We start from the raw sequence: 27,874 nt of genomic DNA, 5'->3' as shown, positions 1-27,874 counted from the left end.
ATAGAATAAAAACAATATCATCTCATACATTTGAATCTCAGTATTCTTTATAGTATAATGAACTTCACAGTTCTTTTACAACTCTTTGGTGTCCTTAAATATATCCATATCTATATATATTGGTATATATTTTTATGGTGCCTGTAGCACAGTTTTCCGTAGGCCTGGTATATTTTATTTCATTTTACTTTCTGGGTATTTAATTTTTTCTTTTACAGATGATTGATAGCAATGTGAGCTCTGAGGACCATGCCAAGTTAGTGTACGTACACTTTTCGCTTTTCTTTTATTTACACACAACCATGTACATGGTTTTATGTACATAAAGTGTAAGCTATACTTGTACATTTATACATAAAATGTTTGTGCGCGCGGTTGGGGGTGGGGGTGTTTTTGTGCATTCCGTAGTCGTGCACATATATAGCTTCTGAGACACGCATGCGCGTGAGTGTCCCATCTAGAACATTGTAGATGCATCGCGACATTTTTCACCTCCAAAAAGTAAAGTGTACGTAAAAGCAGGAAGATTTCCTGTTAAATGAGTATGCCTTCAAATTAAAGGTCACCACTTTTACGCTTCAGCATGTGGCTCAGATGGTGTGGCAGCATTCACTCTACACTTTATAAATAAGGTGTTCAAATTACCCTGATAGTATTGTCAGTATCTAGTGAAACTAAAATGCGTATTTGCTTTGTTTTGGACGCCTGGCCGTTATACTAGCACAAAACGAGTTTTATTTCTAAAACAAAAATCTGACATTCAGTGTGTAGAACAGATAACTTGACAGCTTTCCTCAGCAGAACCGTACAGCAGATGCTGATAGAGAACTGGAGTAGAAGGACTGGGTAGGAGATTTTAGTATAAGCGTTAGCTGATAGTTGGCTTTTGGTATTACATACCGAAAATGAGCCGATGTGTTCGTTTTTAACAGTCGGACCAGTTAGCGAGCAAAACACTGGAAGACAGTACCTGTCAAGTCTGGCGGGTTTGGTAAGATCTGCTATTTGGGTTCAACGTTAGTGTTATAAAAGCCATTGCACATGTTGTAACATGTTAACTGCTTCTGTAAACCGTGGAAGAGTGACATATCTGTAAGCTGCTGTTTTTAGCTGCGCTGTCAACTCACTAAATGACTAACGAACTGCATAATGATCTAACGTTATCTTGCTAACGTTACAGCACTTCGTGAAAAGCTAAGTTATTATAGATTAATGTCGCCACGTGTCGAACGTGTTTCTAACAATTGTTTCTTTGAATCGTTAGCCGTCATTGTTAAGTGTAATACCATTACGTTAACAGTAAGTAACGCCAAATTTAACTTCGCTAAGTTGTACAGTCATGACAGATCTGCCTCAGTTGTGAGTTAATCATCATGGTCCTGTCAAGAGGCAGGCTAGCTGTCTTTTTCTGCGTCTTCCAATCACAACGAGAATAGCACTTCCGTTTCAGTTATACATGCAACTGTCAGAAGAAACATGACACTTGTTATTTTTATGACAGGGGTCATTATTTTGAACTCTTGGTTATGGGATAAATGCCTTTAAATACAAATATTAGCATCTCTTGTGTTTAAATATGTTCAGATATGTGTTTTAATTTGGAATTCCCGACGCCCAAAACGGAAGTCGCTGTATTTGATGATTTCAGCTAACCTATTTCAACCGCCGTTTATTTAACTGTAGCGTACTTGGCTAATCTGTTTACATGTTACCCGGTCAGCCACAAGTTCATAGTATTTGTTTTAGGCTATGCTAAATCCTAAGTACAGTAATTAAGCTAACCGTACGTCTGCGTATATTCTGTGTAGCATTAGTAATGTTATTTAGCTATCACGTTGTTTGGCTACCTTGCTAGGCGATACCAGTTGAAGTGCATCTTTAACCCAAACTATGGATCTCTGAATGTGTTCTGAAAGGTTTTATTAGCCGAGGTGTGTCTGCCGTTTTCACAGGGAAGGGGATCCTGCTGGCGCGTGTAGCCAAAGGGGAGATCCACAATGTTGTGCTGGGGAAATGCTTCCTACGGACAGTTAGGCTTGGGTGGGATTGATGAAGAGATTGTGGTTGAACCACGAAAATGTGGATTCTTCCACGGGAAGAAAGTGTGTGATGTGGGGTGTGGCCACAGACACACAGCCTTTCTGCTGGAGGATGGGACAGTGTACACCTGTGGCTGCAATGATCTAGGGCAGCTGGGACATGAGAAGTCCAGAAAGAAACCAGGTTGGTGATTTTTAAATTTTTTTTTTTTTTTTTAATGATTACAGGTAACCACTCTTATCACATAAAGCGTTTCTCTCTGTGTCCTCTCAGAACAGGTTGTGGCTCTGGATGCACAGATCATTGTGGCAGTGTCATGCGGGGAGTCCCACACACTCGCCCTGAATGACAAGGGGCAGGTTTTCTCATGGGGTCGGGGCTCAGATGGACAACTGGGCCTAAATAACTTTGAAGAATGTGTTCGTGTGCCTCGGTAAATTCAGCAGTGTGTTGATACTGATTTGCATGCTGCTCTGCATAATGTGCCGTTTGCTCATCCTTTCTACTGTGAAGAAACGTGCAGTAAATGCAGCGTCATATCATCATCTGTTCGTTCTCGATCAAAGTAACTTTCCTAATTCGATTCTGGTACATATGATGGGATTTAATGAAACGTATTAATTTCTTTATAAAGTCAAACATTGTCATTTCTTTCCCCCTGTAAAACAGAAACATCAAGAGTTTGTCAGATGTACAAATTGCTCAGGTAGCCTGTGGTCACTGGCATTCCCATGCACTTTCAAGAGGTGAGGTTGGTTTGTAGCAGCGTAATGCACGTTTTTCATTCAGCTTCTTATATTTGCCTCGTGAGGCAAGCCGTTCAGCGTTCTGTCTGTTTCTCCTCACAGGAGGCCAGGTCTTCTCCTGGGGCCAGAATCGATATGGACAGCTCGGCCTGGGCATGAACGGACAGAGCATTTCCACGCCCCAAATCATTCAGTCTCTGCAGGGTATTCCTTTTGCCCAGATATCGGCGGGTGGTGCTCACAGCTTCGCCCTCACTCTCTCAGGAGCCGTGTTTGGTTGGGGGCGCAACAAGTTTGGTCAGCTGGGTCTTAATGACAGCAATGGTGGGTGGTCAAAACCCCAAAGTGTTTGTGAGCATTGAAATCCTCAACTCAGACTAATTGCCAGAAGGTCTGTTTCAGATCGGTCTTTCCCAGCCCTGCTGAAGTCCCTTAGGTCGCAGAGAGTGATTTACATCTCCTGTGGAGAGGATCACACAGCTGTACTGACCAAGTTAAGTCACTAATCTTTGGCTCTTTGATAAATCTGCATGTTCATGTTCTGTGTGGAAGACCTTGCTTTGAATCTGGTTACCTTAAATCAAGGTGATGTGTTATTAGTGGTTGTGAATTAGTTGTTTTTACTGGCTTGGCCTTGTTTTTATACTTTAGGCCGTCATTCCTAACATTTCTGATGACATGCAGTAATTGGCCAGCTGAATTGCTGAGATCTGGCAGGGTTTGCCATTTATTTTGGCCACCAAGTTTCATCAGGGCTCTTTTCAGAATGAGACCGTGTTATCTGCATAAATTAAGGTAAAATTAAAACAAATCTCCATTGTACAAGCCTTCACTGATGCAGTGTTACAGTTCCACAAGCATCCCGGCGAGCTCGGGGCTACTGAAGTGTGGGTTTACTAAGCCTCCTCTAACGAGTAACGCCATCCTCAGGCACAATGCAGACACCTGGTACTGACAGCCGTTGTCAAAGGGCTCCAGAGCAAATTTATTACAGACTGTAGTATTGATAAGATCTGACATTACTGCTTCTTTTCTTACCACTTTTTAATGTTTTGGTGCAACTTATCATGCTGCAGCATCTTCTTTGTTTTTGTTCGGCAGAATTCTGTGAAGTACAGGAGGTCAGTGTTGAACCAAGTGATCGCCTTAATATCCAGCTTAGTCTTGTCTTACAAATGTCCCCATATCTCAGCAATTAAGCTGCTAAGTAATGCTGTAATAATAAATATGACTGATGGACATCATTATGAAATTTGAGACCCTAGTGTTACTTCAAGACTTGCATGTTGAAACGCACCCTGTGACGGGACTGTTTGCTGGTGGCTGCTCACAGTTTGGCCGTGCAGTACTCTGGTGTTGCTGATTTTACAGGAAGGGGGTGTGTTTACATTCGGAGCAGGAGGATACGGACAGCTCGGTCACAACTCGACAAACCATGAAATCAACCCGAGGAAAGTGTTTGAGCTCATGGGAAATGTAGTCACCCAGATTTCATGTGGAAGGTAAAACTGACCATGTGCATGTTTCCATTTTATCTCAAGCATGGAATACGGACTACATTTCTTCCTGTACTGACATCAATGTCAATGAGTAGTTGTTCTAAAAGAAATAGATAGAAATGAGTTTTATTGAAATGTCATGAAACTAAACAGTTTTCAATGTCAATGCCGTTATAAGGCAGCACACGTTGGCCTTCACGCCCTCCTCTGGAAAGATGTACTCGTTTGGGCTCGGTGGTAACGGGCAGCTTGGTACTCGCTCCACTTGCAACAGAAAAAGCCCCGCCCCTGTCAAAAGCCCCTTCATAGACTGCAATACTCCAACAGATACAGGTGAGACGCAGTAAATAAAGCTGTATCAAATATTTTTGGAGGACATGCAAACATTTTGTGCGAGTGTTTGTGAGATAAACACGAGTTACGTGGTCCCAGTCGTGTGAGTGGCCCAATCTGAGAGTAACATGGCAATACACTGACATCTGTAATAACAATTCATTTTATATAAAGGTCCCATTCAAAGCTCTCAAGGATAAGATATGGTTAATAACAGGCATCAATGTATCAAGACATCATAAAATCAAACAAGGCAGTAATAAAAAACAGGATGCAATCAAATCATGCTGCTGCGACCAAAGGAGGAAACTGGTTGCGCCAGTGCTACGAGTGGAAAAGTGAGTGTGGAGCGCTGAGTTGAAGGAAGAGCGAAACAGCAAAACTCACAGCAGCAACGATTTGTTAGAACAGCGAGGTTATCAGACTCTAATGGCAGAAACAGAGTGTCTCATTGGAGCAGGTTCAGTTGAAGCTGAAAGCTGTAAAATACTACAGGGTTGGTTGTTGAATTTGAAGTAGGAACACGCTCACAGAAAATGTACTTGTGGAGCTTTACGTGGCATGTTCTTCCCTCTGTGCACACTCAGGTCATTCCAATCTCTTCATCTCTGCACGCACTTATTTCTTGCTTTCATTACATTGCAGACTTGGAGCAGGGCTGTTGTGTCAAGAGGATTTACGCCGGAGGAGACCAGAGCTTTGCTCACTATTACACTGCCAATGTAAGTTTTCATTAAGAAACAGCCCTCTGACATACCGAGGCCTGCCTTTGAGGTTTCTTCAAGATGCTTCCAAATTTTCACTAAATCACAAGAGTTGTGTCTCTTATCTGGTGATAAAATGATTTGTCAGCCCCTGATTCGGTGACAAAGAGGTGCATGGGACCTTTTTTTGACAACCTGAAATGGTTCTAGCTGCTACATGGATGAAATCAATACCACGTAGATTTAGAGCCATGATGTCTTCACTTTTCCCTCTCCTTAACTTTAGTTTCCATGAGGTCATGCTTTTCCTTGAATCCTTTTTTTTTACCTTCATCTTTTGTTGTCGTTGTAGACGCTCCAGAACACAGATGATGTGAGGATACAAGATTCCCACAGAAAGATTTGCACCTTAAATGAGAACATCATACAGAAATGGTTGAATCACTCACCGGGACGACTCCCACAAGAAATGTCCAAGTAAAGTCCTCTCTGCCCAAGATCCTCCACTGACCGCATGTTATCGCTGTTGTGGCTGGTTTTAGGACAAGTTCTTAATGGAGATTTGCTTGGGATGAAGAGTCGCACTAATTACTTGCCTTTTATGATTCCTTTAGTGAGATTGACCTCGTGTTCTCTTCAGCAAGCTGCCTCAACGGATCTTTTCTGTCATCGAGGTAATGGCATTTCAATTGAAATCATTAATTAATTATTACTAAATCAAGGGTGTTAGTTTTGCTGTTTTCATACGTTTTATTCACACACTATTAATAACTGAAGCATGTCAAAATGGAGACATCCTGAGCACCTGTTAGTAACCTCAAAGCATCAGACCTGCTCCCAGCTTGGGCTCTGCTTGCTTGATTTCTTCCTCGACGTCGCGTCTTGACTTTTAGCCGTGCTGCGTACACGGTGTACTCACATTAATCGTCTATCTCTTTCACACAGTCACCCCGATCACTACAGTACCAGCAGCAAATGTTCAGGGGTGGATATGAACATGGCTCGCCTGCTGTTTCACAGAGTGGTCCAACAAGATCACCCTGAGATGGCTCAGCAGGTCAGTGGTCACAACAGAGTCTCGTTGGAGCGTCATATCTGTGTGTCATTGTTGCACTTTGCCCATCGTCTTCTAATCACAGTGTTTAGTCAAAAGATGCATCAGTTAGGGGGTTTTACATTAACAACAGACTGATGTGCTTTCCTCTGTGTCCCTCAGATTGCTGCCAGCCTGGAGAAGAACCTGCTTCCCAGACTAAGTAACTCTCCTCCGGACATTGAAGCGCTGAGACTCTACCTCACTCTCCCAGAATGCCCTCTCTTCAGCGAACGACACAATTATGTGACGATCACCATCCCATTCGCCAAATCGCTCATCAGCCTTAAAGAGGCTCCGCTGAAGGTGCTAGGTAGGCTGGAGGATGCCTTTTCATGCTTCGTGGCTCACATGATGCAACATTTTCTCTGATGGTTTTTTTATGTCCATCGTCTTTTTTTCTCCAAATGTTTGATGTTGTTGCATCAGGAAACTGGTGGTCTGCGTTTGAGCCCAGAGTCTTCCAGCGGCTGGTGGAGCTGTACAAGGAAGTGGTGGTGTATCTGCTTCAGATGCATAAGGTGGGCATCCCCGCAGTGGAGCAGAGGATTTTCACCTGCTTCCTGGACACGTCCCTCCGACTCCTGGAGCTCTTGCACATGGTGAGAAATGAATTTGTCGCACAGTACATCAGACGCTACGTTGAAGAGCGGCTGATAACATCCATTTTCTTGTCACCTCAGGTGAGCGAGAGAGCGGGACACATCATTCAGTATGATAAATTCTACATCCATGAGTTGGATGACCTGATAGACATCAGAAATGACTACGTCACGTGGATTCAGAGGCAGATGTATCCGCTGGTGAGGCCGCTGCTCCCACAATTCACTTTGTTACATTCGTCTACGGTCGGGCGTCTGGATGAACCATTGTTTATGCCTCTGTGTCCTCAGGGTCATGATGGTGTGGTGACTCTGTGCAGGTATCCCTTTGTGTTTGATGCCCAAGCGAAGACAACGCTGCTTCAGACTGATGCTGTCATACAGATGCAGGTAATATGCAGTGAATCACTTAATGAAGGTTTCTCTGCTTGTTGCTTGTTCCCTCTGTTCGATCGGTTTCACTCCCTGGAAAGGTCAAATGATTTGGGATCACAGTAGCTGCATTGTTGTGTCTTTGAAACGCATCATTCATTCTTTCCTTGTTATGTGACTAGATGGCTGTGGACCAGGCACAGATGCAGAACTTCAGCTCCATGTTCCTGCCCGCAGTGGAGTCGGTCAACCCGTGCCTCATCCTCATCGTTCGGAGGGAAAATATTGTTGGAGACACGATGGAAGTCCTCAGGAAGTCGAAGAATGTTGACTACAAGAAACCTCTCAAGGTAAAAGCTGCTGTAATGTTTGTATTAACAGTGGATCAAGTAAAGTGTTTGTGAAAGGCGTTGCTCATAGTGACAGCATGTTTAATTAAAGGCCTTATGTTGTTAACTGAACGGTGAATTATCTGTCAAGGGTAGATCGAGTGGATTTATCAAATATGTAGCTGCGAGTAAACTGTATACAGTTAAATTTGAAATCTGTGATGCTATTGAGATGAACACATGAACGGTGCTGCTGCTGTTCAGGTGATTTTCGTAGGAGAGGAGGCCGTCGACGCAGGAGGCGTGAGGAAGGAGTTCTTCCTCCTGATCATGAAAGAGCTGCTGGATCCAAAATACGGGATGTTTCGTTACTACGAGGAGTCCAGGCTCATCTGGTTTTCAAACAAGGTGCTTGCTGTTTGCTCCGCCGTTGTAAGATGCTCACTGAGTCCGCCTGCTGTAAAACATCTTATGACTGTCACTGACTGTCACTTGCAGACCTTCGAGGACATTGACTTGTTCAACCTCATCGGGGTCATCTGCGGTCTGGCCATCTACAACCTCACTATCGTGGAGCTCCACTTCCCCGTGGCCCTTTACAAGAAGCTTCTGAAGAGGAAGCCAACGCTAGATGACCTTAAAGAGCTAATGCCAGATGTGGGAAGGTCAGATCAAGGAACAGTCATCTGAGGTTCCCATTTAACATGTTTATGAATGTCAGTTTGCCTTGGTATTTTCTTAACTGCATCTACAATTGAATCTTTTCATGTTGCAGTTATATTACCAAACAGAGAGCTAATTAAAAGATGGCACAGGTGTTGAACAAATGAAGAAAATAATGTTGTAAACTCCGTCTGTTTCTGTCTCCTCTTAAACCAGGAGTCTGCAGGAGTTACTGGACTACACGGAAGATGACCTTGAGGAGATCTTCTGCTTGAACTTCACAGTAAGACGATTGTCAAACGATGCTCTGTGTGGTGCGCGAGGTGTGAAAGAGACAGCTGTGACTTCTGTTTGTCGTATTCTCTGCATTTTCAGATCACAGAGGAGAACTATGGTGCCACAGAGGTCTTGGAACTAATACCTAATGGTGAAGACATCAATGTCAACAAATCAAACAGGTGAAATGCTCGTGGTCGTCCTGTTAACCTGCAGCAGACGTTGTTTAAAGGAATGGTTTGACATTTTTGGAAATACGCTCATTTGCTTTGCTGCCAGAAGATCAATACCAGCTGGAGCTGGCAGCCAGTTAGCTTAGCTTAGCATAACGACTGGAAATGGGGAAAGAACTAGCCTGGTTCTGTCCAAAAGTACTGTAATCGCTGTCATTTCCCAGAATGTCAAATGATTCTTTTAAGAAAGTGAAGTTTTCCAGATCTTAAATTGTTTTAAGTCAGCTCCTTATTGTTTGCCTGACTGGTTAAGTTTTGTAAACTGATCATATTGCTGTCTTTTCACTGGATTTTACACTTGTTTCCAAAAATCACATTACTTTTACATTAATTCGTTTTTTCTTCCTCTAGGCAGGAATTTGTCAATGCATATGTAGACTATGTTTTCAACACATCAGTGGCCCCGCTGTTTGAGTGCTTCTATGCAGGCTTCCACAAGGTGTGCGGTGGAAAAGTTCTTGAGCTGTTCCAGCCAAATGAACTGCAAGCCATGGTCATTGGCAACACCACCTACGACTGGATGGAGCTCCAAAAGGTGTGCTTTCAAAGAGCGATTCATGGAAGTGTGTCGTCTCACCAACTCTGAGTAATTTTGAATATTACAAATTTTGTCTCCCCCCCTTCAGAGTACTGAATACAAAGGGGAGTACTGGGCTGACCATCCCACCATCAAGCTCTTCTGGGAGGTGTTCCACGATCTTCCTTTAGAGAAGAAAAAGCAGTTTCTGTGTACGTCCGCCACGCCTGACCTATTTCAAAAATATCGGATGAATTTACTCGCACTTTACGGTCAGCCGAAAAAGTAAAACTATGTCTCGTCTCTGCAGTGTTCCTCACAGGAAGCGACCGCATACCCATCTTGGGCATGAAAAGCCTGAAGCTGGTGATCCAGCCCACCGGTGGAGGGGAGCATTACTTACCTGTTGCTCACACCTGCTTCAACCTGCTGGACCTGCCCAAGTACACAAGTCTAGAAACACTCCGTGAGAAGCTTATACAGGCCATAGATCACAATCAAGGCTTTAATCTCGCCTGAAAACAAACAGAAATGCCTCAAACTCTTGTGTTCAGACATTGGATGACAACCACATTCCCAAGCGTTAAGCTTCGCAGACTTGGATCCTGTCGTATGAACTGAACACTGGGTGGAAAGAGGAGCCACATGACACTAGAAACGAGTAAGAGTCGGATGTTTAGTCTTTCACTTAAATCTTGACTTTGATTTTCCTGCTTTTTTTTCCATGCCATCGCAGTATTTGATGCCCTATTACAAGTTGATTTACATTTGATATTGCTCTTGTAGATATGCTTTTATTCATGTTTGGATATGACAAGTATGATGAAGCAAACTACTGGAATATACAGCACAGGGCATGCATACAGCAACATGAACACCTGTAAAATATAATGAAGTGCAGTAGCATTAGCTTTCTGAAGCTTTTAGTATGATGTAACAGTGAGATGTTTCTGTTTGTCTATACTGGTGGAAAATATATCAGAAACACCTCAAATTATAATCCAAATGTAATGCAAACACTGTCCGTGAAATGACCAGATTTTCCAATCAGCGCCTCTGACAGGGTCTCAACAAGAGTGTAACATTTTAAGCTGCACTGTGATGGTAGTTGCTGCATGGCTACTGCAGTGAGTACCACTGTACTTTACAGGAGTTAATGATGATGTGTCCACCCCCTGTGCATTTCACGTTCGAGCCCAGGCAGTGTAAACTAACTCTCTTTATGTTTGACACCAGTTCTGTTGTAACATTTGATTGAGAGCAGTGTGAAGCTGGGAGGGAGTTTTCTTGGCTGTAAGCCATAAACAATCCACAAATAAAAACAAAGTGCAGTCACTGAAATAAATTGGAGTTATTTTGGGGATAGAATACTGTTGTGTTGTTAAAGGCCTTTTTTAAGTACTGTCTTCATGCAGACAAGATCACTGAAATTCAAGTGTTTCCAGTGTTACCTTTTGTCGCAGCATAATGTTCATCTGCTCCCTAATTTAAAAAAAAAACTTGACAACAGATTCCTATCAAGACAGTTCAGGTTTACATTTTAATGATAAACTGTACATGTTAAATGATATGCACACATTGGAGTATATGGCCATGAAGGAGACATGTCTGGGTTGTCTCGTTTGTGCAGAGCTTGTGATGACTTTGCTTTCAGTGTGGTAGCTCGTGGTGGACCAGCTTATAGTGGGAACCACAGGAGGGACAGCGCTGGGCATCTCCCTCATGAAGCCAAAACCACACAACAGCGGTGTTGTCCTCCTCACCTGTAGAGCGTGATACGATGGCACATCTGGTTTGTAACAGACACGTTGATACAGACCACTGGATTTTACCTTTAATGAACATCACTTACAAAGACAGCCCACCAGCCTCTTGGTTCCAATGCATGGCACAATGTGAGGGTCCTCCTTAGAGCCGGCATATTCCCTGGGCTTCAGAATACTGTAGGGATCCTGCGATGGGAGGTTGAAGAAGTGTGTACATGTAAGGTTTAAGCACTGTACGCTGGTGTGTGTGGTAGCCTACCTTTCCATGTTTGAAGCCCTGCAGGGCATGTCGCTCCAGTCCGGTGGCTTGTTCATCATCCGTTGGTATTCCTGTAAAATGATATGGCAGAGGAGCAAATGATTCATCGTCAACTATAAATCACCTTCAGAGTCCTGCATGTGCATGATAGTCTGTCTGCTTGAACACCACCCTGCTCCTGCCCCCTATCAAGATCCTGGCACCACACCAACGGACGGCTGCCAGAGGAGGTGGGTCTATCAAAGGCCTTTCCGAGAGTTGAAGTCCAAATGACCTTCATTATTTGATTCAAACGTCGTGGTCACATTTATGCGGACCGCAGTGACAGTCGGTGGTACACAAATGAACACAAACACGTGTAATTACCGCGAATTAATGTTACATGTCAAAAAGTTGTGTTATTTATCATCTCTGCGATGTAAAACATCAGTGGTAACATTTTTCTAGCTGCCATTACATTACAGACTTCGTGTCTGATGCAGCATTTTTAGCAATCAAACTGCGCCATGATCTCAAACATCGCCGTCATTCCACCTGACGACCGGTCCAGCTCCCTACACCGACCTCCTACGGCCGAGGACAGCTGCGTTTCTCCCGCAGTCAGCGGGCCTGTCACACGCGGTCTAAAGTCTGAAGTTCGTCGGTTATAAACTCTCTTACCTTTCACTGTGGCCATGGCACGGTGTAACGGTCTTGCCACCACATTGCTCCTTAGCTGTAACGTTGTACAAGCTCGGAGAAGAAGACGTCCAGCCATATTACACTCACTTCCAGACACTGAGAACGACCTGATACACTGCGAGCTGGACTGAAATGACCCGACAACCGGCTGAGTGACAGGCGGTCGGACCAATGAGAGCGGACACGGGGCTGCGCTGAGCAATGAGCAGAGGCGGCACGAGACACAGGTGGTAAATACTAGTAAAACTCTGTAAGACATGATGAAAATAATGCCATTAAATCCATCCTAAGCACTACATACTCACCCCCTACAAAACAATGTAGTAAAAGTATTGGAAGTAGTACTCAGAATGCAGAATGACCCCATCAACGTGGTATCATATCACTGGACTATTATTAACTGCATAACTTTATATGCAAAATTTTGTCATGCGGAAGGTTAAAAGGTAGGCAAAAGGTAAAGGTAATTTTAAGTACATAAAAATGACTGAAATACAGTACTTACGCAAATGTACTTCGTTGTAGTGCAGGACGACGGATAAAACAATCATTACAAAAAGCTTAACAGTGTGATGCTGCATTTACTGTTAAATGTGGAGAGAATACTAGAATAATCTTTTATTTATTTAGCTGTTGTACTTGCATGTGTCAGTAGGAGGAGACATCACTGAGAAAAAAAGAAAAAAGAAAAATGGAAAACTTCCAAACTGATGCTCGTTGCTGCTCTCCTCCAGGTGGAGGCGGTGCAGCACAAACGATCACAGGCGCTTTCTGAAGCTCCTTCATGGGAACATGAAAACTGATCAGCGACGCTGAAGCTGCTGGAACACGTGCAGACATGTTGTTGACGGTGTGTGATGTCACGGCTGTTTGCTGAACAGCACAAAGAGAGTAAAAAGACTGAGTCCCGCTGTGTTACTCAGGCTGTGCTGCAGCGTCTATTCACGGGCGCGATCCCACTACTGAGCGGCACGGGGGCTTTGACCTGCTCCGTGTCCGACCTGGGCCGGTGCACCCCTCCTTAGACGACCTGGTAATCCCGGGCTCCCCCAGGAGCACCATATCGATACCGAACTTAGTGCGGACGCCCGCTCGACATAGTCCACTGCAGCCCAGAGCTCCTGAGCTCAAACGATCCGCCAGCCTCAGCCTCCCGGTGACTTGGATTACAGGCGCGCGCCACCGCACCCGGCGGTGGAGCTCTTCATTCACAGCGGTTTTCAGGCGTCAAACGTGACGTCATCCGGAAGCACGCTCAGGTGGCATCTAAAGGTGAAAGAAACTACGGCTGCAGTGCTAACAAGAGCTTTGAAATGTTATTTTGCAATACATTATGTATTAGTGCCTAATGTTGTGGCTTCGTTTGCTTTGTAAAGATGCTCTGTCTCATAATGTAGTTTTATGAACTTTAGCTTTTCACCTTATTTTGGCCTCATCAGAGGCAGCAAGTCAGCATGCAGAGAGGTCAGGAGGTGATCAGTCCGGAGCCAGGTGGTAAACTTTGCTCTTGGGGGCCCAACAACTTAACGCGACCGTGATGTGCTTTATACAAAAATCTAGTTAATAAAGTAACAAGTAAAGTGATAAATAATGTATTTATATGAGAGAAATAGCCACTCTGCATACATCTCTCCTTCTGTTGATTACACTAAATTCAGTCAGGAAGACTCTCTTTGACAGTTGTGATCCCTTTCTGGAGGAGCTGCACTCCCTCAGCATGTCCTAGCAGTTATCCACCACCTGAGGGCGCTGCACGAAAACTTTCCAAGGGGAGGAATCAGGATTGGGAGATAAATAAGGAAAAGCTGAATAAAAACACAGAAAATGATTATGCGTGTGAGTGCTTCTGTTGTCACGTGTTCCAACATCCATAATGTGTACATACACGCACCCACTGAACTGTTCTTCCTGAAGAATGAAGAAAAATAAAGTTATGCTGTTGAGAGACATATCCACCAGCCAGTCATTAACACCTTTTAACTCATCTATCAGACATATTACTGCTTTCTGACTGTTGATGAAGCCCTTAGTTAGGAGCTATACTAGGAACTACGCTTGTTTCCATCTTACTCAGTCATATACGAAGATGGAGATCACCTTCGTTTCTGTGTCCAGTTCAGAGTTGGTCGGTGATGTGATGGGAGGAAATCAAATGGACTGTGTAAAGCAGAAATATACACGACAGAAGCTTGATCATAGTCATATTTTTTATTGTAGTAATATTTTTTCTGATAAAGACAAACGTTCATGCAAGATTTTGGATAAAACATCACCTAACAAAAACACAGCACAGACATCCCTCTGAATGTGACACTTGCTTTTGGATCATGTTGGCCAGTTGACGTGATAGTATCCAGATTACAGCAGCTACAAAACATTATTTGACACTGGAAATACAGCATGAATTTGATCTTTGGTAAGGACGAGGAAATCCAGGAAAAATATGAAACACGTAAGAAAAACACAACAAACTGAGTCAGATGTGCAAAGAAACTCTGAATTAGAGGAAATGACATCGTTAAATTTAAGAGGTCTAATAACGAATGAGGCAAATTCACTTCAGTACAAACAAACAAATGAAGGTGCATTTAAATGCTGGAGGTCCATTGCTTCTTGTTATCAATATGCAATTCCCTCTAAGGCACCCTTCCCTTTGATGGAAAGACATTTCCCTACAAATTTAGTAAAACAAATACCAACAGTTTGCTTTTGACACTTCAAAAATCAGCAAACATTTGTAACTCATGTGCCAACACAATCATGTCACACATACCCTTTTTCTGCTAACATCGATATCTTTCCAAACGTTCGAACAATTTCAGCTGCAGCAGGGCTGTATAATACATTATAGACATGGATCCATCATATGTTCTTAGTGACTGGGATCAATCTTTATCATAGCCATGTTTCTTTACAAGAACACGGTTGAATTCATCAGTATAACCTGCTCTGTAACGACTCCATCTTTCAGACCTTCAACCCCGTACATATCCTTCATTCCCCAGAGTCATCTTGTAAACACAAATATGCAGGAATTAAAAACATAAATTAATGCTCTAATGGTGTCCCTTAACTTACGCCACTCATAAAATGGGAAGCAATACCTCACACGTTTGAACTGAAGATAAAACGGAGGAGCAGCAGGGATTATGTCATTCTGAGAGACATACTGTGTAAAAACTCCTATCATGATGTATTCTGTGTTTAAAATGAGCCCCTGGAAAAAACAACAGCTGAGTCAACTTCCCAATGTGCAGCGCTCACAAATTTGGAGCTAATTTTAAGTTTCATCTCCAAAGAAAGACTAAACATTCCTTTCTAACAAACAGTCTAACGTAAAATACATTTGACACAAGTCTTCTTGGACGGCTACACTTCTACGGTCTCATCTACTCACAAAGAGATTTTATCAAAAGAAGAAGAACTGACGTATTTTAAGGACCCCATGAAACAAAAACGCCGTTCATGAAACGCAGCTCTGATGAGCAAAAAGGAGAACAGCAGCAGTAACTGTGGCTTCCTCACAGTCGCTGGCTGCCCACTGACGTTTCTTTGGTAATAACACATCAGACACAGTGTGTGTTACTAGTGCAGAAGCATGAAGTAGGGTTGTGTTTTTGCTCTCCAGCAGCTCTGTTGTCTTACACTGTTTTTTATGTCTAGTCACTTTCATTTCATGGGGTCTTTAAATGCTTCAGCAACACACTTTGTACAATCTACTCTACTTTCTTTTCAGCAGTTGAAAAACATGATCCACACATTTGCTGAGAACACTTTACAACGACAGACTAGCTTTTCATCCGTCAGAGAGGAAACACAGACATTAGGGCAGCTCTTTACAAACCGGGGCAGAAGGTGCTGTGGGGGCTCGTATGAGGATGCATACTACTACTACATGCTGTCACACAAACATGCTCTCTTCAAATGACAAAACATCTTCAGCTGGACTACTGTATGAAGAATTTCATGAACAGAATAATGTCAACTAATACTTTGTTGACCCCTTTATTTCTCTTTGCTCTCTGCCATACAGAGGTCAGAGGTCAGGGACTCTTGAGCAGAACTTGCAGGGACGGACTTAAACCTGGGTTCACCTGATGAAGGACAGCCTCCCCGGTCCCTTGTGCCACCCTGCTGCCCTGAATGTAAATAATATGAAGCGTCCACGCGGTTAACAGGAATGTTGATTTTCAAGGAAAACCTTGACATCTTGAATGTTCAGCTCATCAGACACATTGAGTTAGTTAGTTTTAACATATCCATCTCTATCTTGATCACTGTTAGCATTCCTCAAGGAATGAAAAAAACGAGAGGCATGTCTGATGAGAAAAAAACTAGCATCGGAAATTACACAAATCCAATAAGATCTCATATATCAAGGAATCGGTTTTATGCTAATTCTCGTGTGGACTGATCATGACCGCATTGAATTTATAGAGCAACAGTGCAAAGGCTTATAGAACAAGTACAAGTCACAGTAACACAGCAAGCTAACTGGCAGTCTTTTTAAGGGAGCATGGCTGGAAATGTAAGGCACTACAGTCTCAGTTGGAGCGTGTCTGCATCCTTCAGAACTCCATCAATCTGCTTGAGGAGAAACTGGTGGTGGAACCGAGATGGAAGGCTGTCTGTCCTCATTCAGAAACTCCCAGGAAGTTTGTCGACCCATCCATGACCGTCCTCACATTCATAATATGCATAATCAGGAGAGCAGAGATCATTTCTGCAGTTCGGTGAAGCTCCGTAGAAAGACAGGCTACCTCCAGGCATGACAGGCAAGCTACAATTCAAGGCTCGGCTCTCTGGTATGTGCTACTCTTCGGGTAGAGTTTGGGAGTGAGGACAGAGCATGAAGAAGCTTCTAGTACGGAGGAGACGAGGGGGATATTTGTGTGCTTACAGTCGCGTGAAAGGGCCCACGTGAAGAGGCGCTCTTAGTTTGGGAGAGGAGCAGGAGTTGGTGGTGAACATGGAGGATGGGGAGGAGGAGTAAGGAGAAGAGGAAGCAGACGAGGAGTCACCGCCGCTGTTCAGGGCGAAGACACTGGAAACGGCTACATCCACGATACCTTGACATAGCTCTGGATAAAGTTTCCTGGTGGAGGGAGGGGGGGACAAGAAAAGTGTCAGCTTGCCCTCACGCTTGTGTTACGGACTTAATGTGTTTAATCAAGTCTATGGAAATTAATCCTATCCCACAGCCAGCTGTGACTATTTCATATCTAGCACAGGAAATTTATTCACTTCACTTTTGCATAAGAAAACTTCAAGTTCACTGAGGAGTCAAAGTTCCAAACATTAAAATTCATGAGGAACAAAATTCAAATGTTTAGCTAAAAAAAAACAATGGTAACATTTTCAAAGCTTCCTCATTTCGAACTCTGACCCTCCATGGAGGAAAAACAAAACACTGCTCCAACGTTTCCCCCAAGACATTTTTAGATAATAAGGGAAATAGATTAAAAGCTTGTTTTCCCCATATGGTAAACAGAAGCCAAAACAGTATCTCCAACTATAGACTGAAGGAACAGACGTGAATAGGAGACAGAGTATAAGTCTGTAAGATTTACAGATGGAAAAAACACAGCGGTGAGAGACATGGAAAACCGAAAGGGATGCTGAGAAAGAAGTATCTGTATGTGAATGATCAGCTGAATGTTACTGACTGTGCACAGGCTGGAGCTCCATTGATCTCAATGAGCCACACTTTGAAGCTCTCGTCCACCATGAAATCAAATCCAAAGAGCTGGAAGCTCTGGTAGGACAGGTGCTTGGTGCTGATTGTCGGCTCAATACATGTTAGACAGCTCCTGTGAAACCAGATGGCAAAATCATTTCCAGTCACGTGGCTGTTAATAGCAAACACATAAACAACTTCATGTGATGGTAGCTGCTATTTGATAGACATCAAAGTCACATTGTTCACAGTGTAGCAAATAAAGGAGCTATAATACCATAACATAATAAAGGAGATGCAACTTAAATCTCTAACTATGAAGTAGCAAACCACAATTACTAATACTAGATATTATATGTGTACTGGTAATACTGCTCTGTGATTTACTTCTCTGTCTTGGTAATAAAACTTTGGAGCTTTAGTAGCTCAAATGGTTTCAAACACAAGTCAGATGTCACATGTGAATAACTTTGTTCTCACTCATATTGCAATTATTAAAACTAAGACTCTACAGCCATGTTCATAATGCTCACAATGATAATGCTAGCATGTTGTTTGCCATGTTCACAGTGTTAGTTTAGCATGTTAGCCTGCTAACATTTGCTAACCAGCACTCAACACTCTCTCTCCTCTGTGTATACACATTGCTACTTGCTACTTTGATCATGAATGTGACACTTCTCTATACAGGCTACAACATAGTATAGAATTGGGTGTTTGTAGTATTTAGTTTAGAGAAAATTACAGATCCAAGACAAATCTATCAGAAGGGCGGGACTGAGACAAAAAGGCGCAGTTACAAATCTGTCTGCTGCTTCAGCACCACGGACAGCACCGCGGAATCGTTATCAATACACAGTATAGTTCGGCTACTGGTGTTTCGGAGCCTCGGTCAGGGCCATGGACTCTAACTTACACAACTAAACAACCCCTCTGCCAGTAGAGGATGCAGAGGCAGGATAGCAGGTTAACAAGGGGGGTGCATTTAGGTCATTTTGCTAACAAGAGGGATGGAATCCCCCTCATACTGTCTAATCGTTAAAATGTTCCTGATCAACCAAGTAACTTCAACAAGAATACATCATTTCCTTATACTATCAATTACAACTGATCTCACTTGACAACTCAGTAAGCATTTCTCAATATTTAAGTTTGGAGAATGCCTCCAACAACACAAATATGCTAGTTTTAGTGTTTGGGATACAGTAAAAGGCTGATACCTGTAAAAGGAAAAATATATGCTTTCTTTTAGACAAAATCCGAAAATAAAAACAGGAGCAAAAATAAGCATGACCTACTTTATGATCTGCTTGATCTGAGGTAATATGGTGGTCTCCAGGGTGACATTGTGAGTGTTCAGCAGGTACAGCCTGAACTCATCGAAGAACATCTCGTTCCCCTCCTCATAACGCCCGTAGTTCTGGGAGTGCTCCTTCTGGATGCAGTGGTTGGTCAGGTGGCTGGTCATGTCCTGGAGGTCAGAGCTGTTGTAGGGTTCTGAGGAAGTCCTCAGCACACCCTCACGGTATAAATAGATGTTGTACTGATGATCCACCAGCACCCAGCTCCTAGCAGTAGCATAATGTAATGTATAAAAGCCTCAGTTACAAAGTCCAGACATTCTAGCACATTTGCTGCGTGTGTGAGTTAAACAGAAAAGACTTGCCTGATGTCAAACTTCCGGTGTCCCGGCTCCAGAAGCAGAGGTTTCTCCAGGTACTTCTGAATAACATGAACCTGTCCCTGATTATCAATGTACTCCAGCAGCTGATTAGCATCATGGGATATCAAAATACCAGCACCTGTTGCAGTTAAAACAAATTAACACATTAACAAATTATTAATGTGTTTAGGAACTGCAAACAACACAAGCAGTAGATCACGTGATAAGGGGATAGCTGACAATTGAAGACGATGTAGGGAAAATGTCTGATTAAGCCTAATTTGTATCTTGGAAGAGATTTTACCTTTAGCTCCAGCTGAAGACTTGGCAATCCACACTGTGCCCTCCCCACTCTCTTTTTTAGAGTGATAGGAGGCCAAGAAAACTTCCCGCTCATCCGTCTTGGGATTGTTCTTCAGATGGCTGATGCCATTTGTAGCTGGAGCAACAGGGGTGTTGAGGTTAGTGGGATAGATGATGTAGGACTCTGGGAACCAGTTGCAGGAGTCGGACAGCTCTGGGCTGGTCTTTATTAGCCTAATGGTAAAGAGGGGAAATGGTCAGCTAATGCAACGGACATTTGAATAATTTATTTGCTAAAAAGTGTGACAAGAATCGTGGCAAGACAAAAGATATAGATTTTTAATTGAAAAAGCCAGATACACACTTGACCAAAGACGCCTTCCTGCACAGCTTGTCTGCTCCTCTGTAGTAATTCACTAGCTGCACCAGTCCTGGTTCATGACCTGTGAAGTCCAAGGGAGGATATGTGACATGCACTCAAATAACCACATGTGTACACCCTGCACATTTAACTAAATGACACACACTCTTCCCACAGGATGCTATATCAGGCAGCTCAGCTCAGTCACAGCAGCTGTCTCATATTGAGTGGGTGTGCATCAAATATAGCACAAACACACTTCACTGTCTGCTGTTTGCATCATAGGAAATAGAAAATAACAGTATTTACCCAGACGTCCAAAGGGCAGTCTGTTCCGTTCACCGAGCATTAAGTTGAATCTGGGATTGTCTCTTTTCAGCCTCTTCCACTGTCCGGTCGACACGAGGATTTTGGAAACTTCTGCATAAACAGTGCTGTTGTCGTCACGCGTGACAAAGGTGTACATCGGGGAATTCATAATGCCACGTTGGCCACGAGGGGAAGTATGTGTTAGAAAACGATTGAATGCGCGAGTAATGTGGCTGTCTAGCTGGTTGATGAGGCTATCTGGTTGGCACTGCAGCAGACAAACCGTTCAGGGTTATCTCCTCTGTCCGTGCCATGATGATGAGTCAGTCATATCCAGTCCACACTTCCCAGTTAGCTCACAGTTTTTCCTCAAGCTTCAATTCAGACGTCTGAGGCTAGCATTTCTTTACACAGAACTTCACAACATGTGGATGGCAGTCTAATACTGCTCAGGAGGCAGGTTTCCGTCAGAAATCCCAGACAAGGGTGTGACTGACTGCTGCTGCCGGCTCCTGGGGCTGGTCCCGTCTGGATTAATTTACATCCCGTCTCCAGTTTAGCTGTAACGTTAGCTAACGGACTGCGACCACTGCGAGCAGCTGTCCAGGAAACTTCTCCGGTATCCCCCCTCGAAGACAAAGACTCTAACAATAAATAGTGCGCAACATTAACTAACTAACTAGTTGGCTACACAATACCTCAAACGCAGACTATTTTCCAGCCGGCATCGTATGACTTAATCTGTGAAGCTCTGCAGCCGCTGTCATCCACCGTCGACGGCATAAACAAAAAGCTCCAGGGTTGTGGTTACTGTAGTTTACACATACTCTGATATCACGGGTCGTTTGTATGTAAATGTTTCTTATAGTAATACAATCAAACGTCTATCACTTAGAATGCAGTTTATGTATGAGCATCATTTATTAAAAGATTGTTTATGTTGAAATTCGGTTTTGACTGCATGTCAATAACCTCGGTACTACATTTCCCAGAAGACAACACGATAAAGCGACTTTCTAATAAGTACATTTGGTAAGTGTGTGGCGGCCACAAGATGGCGTCGGAGATCTCATTACAAGTTAACAGCTAGGTCCATATTGTTGAAACCATAGTCCAGAAAAAATAAGCTTTGAAACTCAAGGAAAAAAACGTAAGATTGTCCCGTAGTTTTTGATTAATTATCAGAAATAAAGCATCTTGAAGTGGTAATTGATAGAGCATAATAACACAAGAACAGATACTGACCAGTCTCTGGGCGAACCTGGAGCATAAATGGAGCACTCCCTAGTTGTGACAAGATATGGGCCCCGTTCGGATATTTTCAAAAAAAAGTTAAGCGCTTCAATTTAGTTCCCTGTTGTTCCTATATTTTCATCTTAAAGCGACGTTTTGAAAACGCAATACAGATAGAGTTGGGTCGGTTTTGGCTGGGTCCATACATTGGGTAAAAGCGATGCTCAGAGATGAATTTTGGTTTTCGATGAACGAATTGGAACGTGGCCGGAAGTCGCAGCGTTGAAGAAGAAGCAGGAGGCGGGAAAGATCACTCGGTGAGTCAAAGTACAGAAGTTCTCAACAAGCAGAAGTTCCCAGTACTCGTGTTTGTTGTGTAGCACCTATTATCTTTTGTCATACTGTCCTAAGGAGACATCACTAATAGTAAGTGACGGCCCTCATCGTCAGTAGTGTGGCCTGTTGTGTGCGGCGGGGTGTTTTCATTGAACACTTGTTACCTGTAGCCTGCAGTGGTCCCTTACGTAGAATGTTTGCATGTCATGGAGGCTAAGCTGTGTTTTCCCTGTCAGGCGAATAAATAATAACCTAAAGTTAAAGGACACTGCATCAGCTACATATCCATCACATTAGATACTTAGCCTAGCTGCATATTCTTAAAGGGGCGTTGAATATTGTTATCTGTGGCTCTGAGAGAGCTTTGTCAAGACAGAGAAAATAACCCTTCGTGTTAAGAGCTTAACGTAGATGGGGCACAGATCAGCTGGTAGATGGAGACTAACAAAGCCTGCCTTAAAACTGGAGGTGTTTCAGAGAGATGGGCATTGACCAGGCAGGGACTGTCTTAACTGAGACATGCTGTTGAGTTGTTATGCTAATAAACTGGATTCAGTGTTGCGGACCCATTGTATTGACTAAATGTCAGGATTTCTCAGCCTCTGTTGCTCCAGTTTTAACCATGCTTTTTTAAATCTGTTCTTTTGAGTCCCTAGACTTCATCAAAGTGTGATACTGAATTAATTGATCTCTATCATAATCCCATACATATCACACATTGTAATGTCATGAGATGTACCTTTTTTGTGTGTGTGAGTTCGGGGTAGTGTGTGCCTTGGCTTTTACTGAGGTCATGTATTTTTAATCATTTTTGTCCCCTCTCCTTCACCAGACTGGAGCAGGCCAGGCATGAGTGGCGCACACCTGGACGAATGGCAGAGGAGGTCCTTTGACATTTCATCTGGCAACTGTACACCTGAACAGACGGCCGATGCCTACCGGGCCCACATCCTCTCCATTCAGTATGCATGGGCAAGCTCCCAGCTCTCTCAGGCCGGCATGGCCAGCCTGCTCAGGACCTACTCGGAGCGCTATGCCGCAGTGCTGGACTCGGATGACCCCCGCACAGGACTTAACAATTATGCAGAGAGTGCTCTGCATCTGGCCCGCAGTCAGAGGAATTACAGTGACAAATGGGAGTCGTCCCTGACCATGGAGAGTGTGATGGAGCTGCCCTGCGTGCAGAAGATGATTCAGGTAGGGATAGAGGGAGGGGGCTCCCTGGTGGCACCAGGAGATGTTAACATATCTGTGGGGCAAGAGAGCAGAGGCAGCTCCCTGACTGCTCCCTTTACTGGAGTCAGGTCAGAGGCTGCAATATTCAAACCTGTAAGACCACCAGAGCCTAAAGCGGAGGTTGACAACACTGCCAGCAATCCCGTTACTAACATTACATCAGAGAGGCCAAGAGGCTCTGAGGGGATCTCAGGTAATCCAAACTCATTCTCCCGACTGCCTGCCCGACCACAGTCTCTGTTCAGTCATCCTTCTTCAGTTCCTTCACAGGGAAACTCAGGCCCTGCAGGGGGCACGCAAAACTATCAGTCCTCCTTCTTCTCAACCGCCAATCCGTCTAAGCGGAAGAATTTTTACAACTCAGATGGAGGGGATGGGGGCAGGGGGCAACACGGAGGTCAAGCAGGCGCTGACCAGCGAGCTGGAAGCAACTTCAGATCGGCTCGCGAGCAATTTGTTGTTGATCAACAGAAAAAACATTCCCATCAGCCCCAGAGAGGTCAGGCTGCGGGGGTTGCACCAGCTGTGAAGAAATCTCTGGGTGCCAACAGGCCTCGAGGTGCATTCTCTAAATTTGTGTCACCGATTCCACGACAGGAGGAGGAAGAAGGTGGGACGAGCCATAATTCCAATCAGGAACCTCAGATCCTGGATGAGCGTCTTAAAAACATTGAGCCAAAGATAATTGAGCTGATCATGAGTGAGATCATGGACCATGGGCCCCCTGTCGCCTGGGATGACATAGCAGGCCTGGAGTTTGCCAAGACCACCATAAAGGAGATCGTGGTTTGGCCCATGCTGCGACCTGACATCTTCACTGGCCTCCGAGGTCCACCCAAAGGCATCCTGCTGTTTGGACCTCCAGGGACTGGAAAAACTCTAATAGGAAAATGCATAGCTTGCCAGTCAGGTGCCACCTTCTTTAGCATCAGTGCATCATCGCTCACATCCAAGTGGGTGGGCGAAGGAGAAAAAATGGTGCGAGCCCTGTTTGCCATTGCTCGCTGCCACCAGCCTGCTGTCATTTTCATTGATGAAATTGACTCACTGTTGTCCCAGCGGACAGACGGGGAGCACGACTCATCACGTAGGATAAAGACAGAGTTCTTGGTTCAGCTGGATGGGGCTGCCACGGCGGCCGAGGACCGCATCCTGGTGGTGGGCGCCACCAATCGACCTCAAGAGATAGACGAGGCTGCCCGACGGCGCCTGGCGAAGAGGTTATACATCCCCCTGCCCGAAGCAGCTGCCCGCTGGCAGATAGTGACGAACCTCATGGCTCGAGAGAAGAACCAGCTGAGAGAGCAGGAGCTGGAGAGCATCGTAACAGCCGCCGAGGGCTTCTCAGGAGCTGATATGACTCAGCTGTGTCGAGAGGCAGCACTGGGGCCCATCCGCAGCATCCAGCTCAGTGACATCGCCACTATCACCGCAGATCAGATGCGACCAATCCTGTACAGTGACTTCCAGGAAGCCCTGAAGACTGTACGACCGAGCGTCTCCTCTAAAGACCTGGAGCTGTATGAAGAGTGGAATAAGACTTTTGGATGTGGACGTTAAACTTAGCTCCTCATCCTGATTATCCTCTACCTCTGCTAATGGAGTTGAAATATAGATTTAAGCTCTGGAGGAAAAATATAGATCTTAAATATTATCAACAAAATAACAAGAGCTCCTCACACTGTTGCCAAAAACACAACCTTACAATTGGATCAAAAGCTCCCTTCCAGTCTCACCAAAAAGCTTCAGAAAGATCATTTTCTAAATGTAGAGATATGTGTTAGCATTTTACTGAGCAGGTGTTTCTGTTATTTTGTCCATCCCCTGTGTGTCCGACGGGCCAGTTTAGTTCAACTATTTACAGCCAACCTGATGTCTTGTGACGCGTTGATTTCAGTTCTTACCTGCAGGCCGTTGTAACAACAGTGTGTTAACAGTTAACACTGTTTTACTTCCTTTATAGCAATTGAAATTTTTTTTTTCTATATGTGATGTTCAGGTATTCACACTTAATTGACATTGCTGTAATTTGCTTCAATTAAATGCATTGCTAAAATTTTATGTTTTGCTAATAAAATATATTTTGCTCTGATCTACACTTTGTTTACATATCAGACTTGAAATAAATCAATAGTATGTTTGTCTCCAGCGCATTGTGGCATTTCCCTGCTTGATCCTCCTCCTCATAATCCACAGAGGGCAGTGTGATCACTGTGAAGAGCTTTATTTGCACATATCCAACGCGTCTCATTGTCCTGAAATGTTCCTGAGTCTGGATGAGCTCATCATATCTGCAGAAGTTGGGCAACACAGAGAATCCAGAGTCTCATGTTTAAAAAAAAAACCCCTGAAAACTTTGCTTATGCTTTGCTTCCCTTCCTGTCAGTGATTAAGACAGCAGTGGACTCAACAGGAAAATCTGTGACTGCAATACATCCCTTTTATTAGAAAATTACAAAAGTGACCTTAATCCACAGGGTTCAGGGCCCGTTTAGATGTATCTGTTTCAAACTGTCCACTTAAAGTCTCAGCTGTCAGTATTAATAATAATAAATAAGATGGCCGCTTGCTCTCCTCCACCCAGCAGACACTTGGTTAATCCATTGCCAAGTGGTTGTCAACAGAGGTTCTTATTCATTGTTGATGTTTTTGGAGCTGAACGCCTCACTGGTCATACATATGCTGCTATTGAAGAGGACCATTGTGCACACATGAAACTCTCATGTAAGTTTAATGAAACAATCTCTGAAAATCTGGAAGACCATGAAAAAAGATTTTCATTTATTTTTCATCTTTTTGTCAAGTCGCTGATAAATATTTCAGACGTGCGGTTGGCCACTGTGTTGAAACTTTGTTGAATTAGCCAGCAGTGAAAGTAGTCACACAACCTCCCCTCGGGCGTCTCCGTACACGGGGGCTCCACACAGCTGGACCGGGACAGATGCACAGAATTCCTCTGGTGCTGGCGGGATCCAGAGAGTATGGACTGAAAATAGTGCCATATGGTGGAAGCTTGTACCTCGATTTGACTGTGCAGCAGTGGACACAAACACATTACACAGTACACGTATTTAAAAATGTAATGATGATGTAATTCTACTGCCTATATGTCATTGAAATTTGGAAAACTGACAAAATTGAGGTAGAAATACACCACCTAAGACTTGGTTGTCTCAGTAACATGTGGATGGTGATGATTTTTCATAAGTGCTTTATGTTTGGAATCAGGCTGTTCCCAGAGAGCAGGTGTAGACAGTCGTGGAGGAAGCAGTCAACCTTTAAAAGTATCTGTTCAACAATGTAAAAATACTGTATTACAAATAAAGGTCCTGTATCAAAAAAATTTACCAGAGTGAAAGTGAAAGTATTTTAAAACAAAAATATATTTAAAGGTGTAATCTTTTATATGTCTATTTAATATATGGACTGATTTTTTTTTTCAGCAGTATCCATTCAGTCTTCTCTCTATATAGTAGTTTTCATTGTTGGTGGCGGGTCCGCCATTTCTGCACTGGATTTAAATTGCCTTTACACGCATGGGGGATTCATTAGGGAACAATGCAGCATGTAATCCAGAGTTACCTTTATTCTGCTCGAGCCGCGTACAGCAAGAAAAAATCTGATTGTGTTTGCAATTATTATTGACAGCTTTCCCGTTATCAGTGGAACAGCATGAGTTCGTGAGGCTGCACTGGAAATTCATGGTCCCCTGCTGGATTTGTATTTAATGAAAGAAATGTAACAGTGGTTGTCAGTGGTTTTAAACCTCATCTAAGGATTATAAGTGTCAAAATAAAAAATGAAAAAAAAAACACATTCACTTTGCAGAGGAAAAAAAGCCCCCATGGCTGTTATACTATTATCTTAATACTGATGCATCAGAGCAGAATTTTACCGTTGTTGCTGGTTAGCAAGCTGAGTTGCAGCTAGTTTGGTTGTTTAGTCCAGTTCCGTGATGACATATGGGATAATTTTACCTCTTGGGGCCTCAAACACTATAAATAAAACTGTGTAACACGTTTAGAGGTGAAATGTCTTTTTGATGGATTTGATAACGACTCAGACAGCAGATGCATGACGTGGGGCCCTAAGTATACAGTGGTTGGGAACCACTGATTTAATCTGATCTTTTATGAACTAATGGAATATATTTAATGTCAAATCTTAATCTGAAAAGTAACCACAGATGTTGAATAAAAATAGTGGAGTGAAAATTACAACATTTCTCTCTGAAATCCGGAGGAGTAGAAGTATAAAGTAGCATAAAATAGAAAGACTCAAGTATAAGTACCTTGATATTGTAGATAAATGCAGTCATTGACTGATTGAGTCTGTTCCACTGGGAAAGTGGTGAAAAACCTTATATTTGATGCACACAAAAATCCAGACGGGCCCATTTGCTCATTGGCCATAACCAAATAGACTTCCAGTTATGGGAAGAAAAGCCCAGAGAGACAATCAAATGTGATACTTAATGGTGCAGTTGGTCCCAAATGTTGAGACACAGTGACCAACTTCACAAAGTTTGCAGTGAATTATCTATTATGTTCATCCATTTATGGGACACAGCCTTGAAAAGTGTGAAAAACTACTAACATCTTGTTGGATCCTGTTAACAGCACAATTGGAAGTGGCTAAGTCTG

The 27,874-nt window shown here is 43.4% G+C and overlaps 4 protein-coding genes across 6 annotated transcripts; 2 read left to right on the top strand and 2 right to left on the bottom strand.

The window, feature by feature from the left end:
* Positions 1-799: 799 nt before the first annotated feature.
* herc4 (HECT and RLD domain containing E3 ubiquitin protein ligase 4) lies at positions 800-10,752 on the top strand. Of its 3 annotated transcripts, XM_076742659.1 has the most exons (24): positions 800-991; positions 1,953-2,223; positions 2,314-2,473; positions 2,710-2,786; positions 2,889-3,110; positions 3,189-3,284; positions 4,162-4,288; positions 4,464-4,618; positions 5,264-5,340; positions 5,675-5,799; positions 5,937-5,996; positions 6,268-6,379; positions 6,539-6,728; positions 6,845-7,017; positions 7,099-7,218; positions 7,309-7,407; positions 7,572-7,739; positions 7,983-8,126; positions 8,217-8,383; positions 8,598-8,664; positions 8,757-8,839; positions 9,242-9,425; positions 9,517-9,619; positions 9,718-10,752. In XM_076742659.1, the coding sequence occupies exons 2-24, from the start codon at positions 1,998-2,000 to the stop codon at positions 9,924-9,926; spliced, it is 3,144 nt and encodes a 1,047-aa protein (XP_076598774.1). In that variant the 5' UTR covers positions 800-991; positions 1,953-1,997; the 3' UTR covers positions 9,927-10,752. The 3 variants fall into 3 exon arrangements, with proteins under 3 accessions (XP_076598774.1, XP_076598772.1, XP_076598773.1); XM_076742657.1 differs by having other exon boundaries at positions 3,189-3,280; positions 4,158-4,288; positions 7,099-7,407; XM_076742658.1 differs by lacking the exon at positions 800-991 and adding an exon at positions 1,668-1,783 and having other exon boundaries at positions 7,099-7,407.
* A 176-nt stretch (positions 10,753-10,928) lies between these two features.
* Positions 10,929-13,291, bottom strand: cox5b2 (cytochrome c oxidase subunit 5B2). Its single transcript, XM_076742660.1, has 5 exons — positions 12,757-13,291; positions 12,093-12,361; positions 11,433-11,503; positions 11,260-11,359; positions 10,929-11,170 (listed from the first exon to the last, which is right to left on the bottom strand). The coding sequence occupies exons 2-5, from the start codon at positions 12,187-12,189 to the stop codon at positions 11,058-11,060; spliced, it is 381 nt and encodes a 126-aa protein (XP_076598775.1). The 5' UTR covers positions 12,190-12,361; positions 12,757-13,291; the 3' UTR covers positions 10,929-11,057.
* A 1,015-nt stretch (positions 13,292-14,306) lies between these two features.
* Positions 14,307-21,247, bottom strand: ttl (tubulin tyrosine ligase). Its single transcript, XM_076743772.1, has 7 exons — positions 20,427-21,247; positions 20,121-20,199; positions 19,758-19,990; positions 19,457-19,592; positions 19,089-19,358; positions 17,780-17,923; positions 14,307-17,208 (listed from the first exon to the last, which is right to left on the bottom strand). Exons 1-7 carry the CDS (start codon positions 20,593-20,595, stop codon positions 17,010-17,012), a joined length of 1,230 nt encoding a protein of 409 aa, XP_076599887.1. The 5' UTR covers positions 20,596-21,247; the 3' UTR covers positions 14,307-17,009.
* Positions 21,248-21,930: 683 nt separating this feature from the next.
* Positions 21,931-25,322, top strand: fignl1 (fidgetin-like 1). Its single transcript, XM_076743587.1, has 2 exons — positions 21,931-21,976; positions 22,828-25,322. The coding sequence occupies exon 2, from the start codon at positions 22,845-22,847 to the stop codon at positions 24,789-24,791; it is 1,947 nt and encodes a 648-aa protein (XP_076599702.1). The 5' UTR covers positions 21,931-21,976; positions 22,828-22,844; the 3' UTR covers positions 24,792-25,322.
* The last annotated feature ends 2,552 nt before the right edge of the window (positions 25,323-27,874 follow it).

The sequence above is a fragment of the Chaetodon auriga genome, chromosome 11 (assembly GCF_051107435.1).
Source record: "Chaetodon auriga isolate fChaAug3 chromosome 11, fChaAug3.hap1, whole genome shotgun sequence".
NCBI classification, from domain to species: domain Eukaryota; kingdom Metazoa; phylum Chordata; class Actinopteri; order Chaetodontiformes; family Chaetodontidae; genus Chaetodon; species Chaetodon auriga.
The sequence above is the reverse complement of the archived record's forward strand: the minus strand, read 5'-3'. Positions and strand labels throughout refer to the sequence as shown.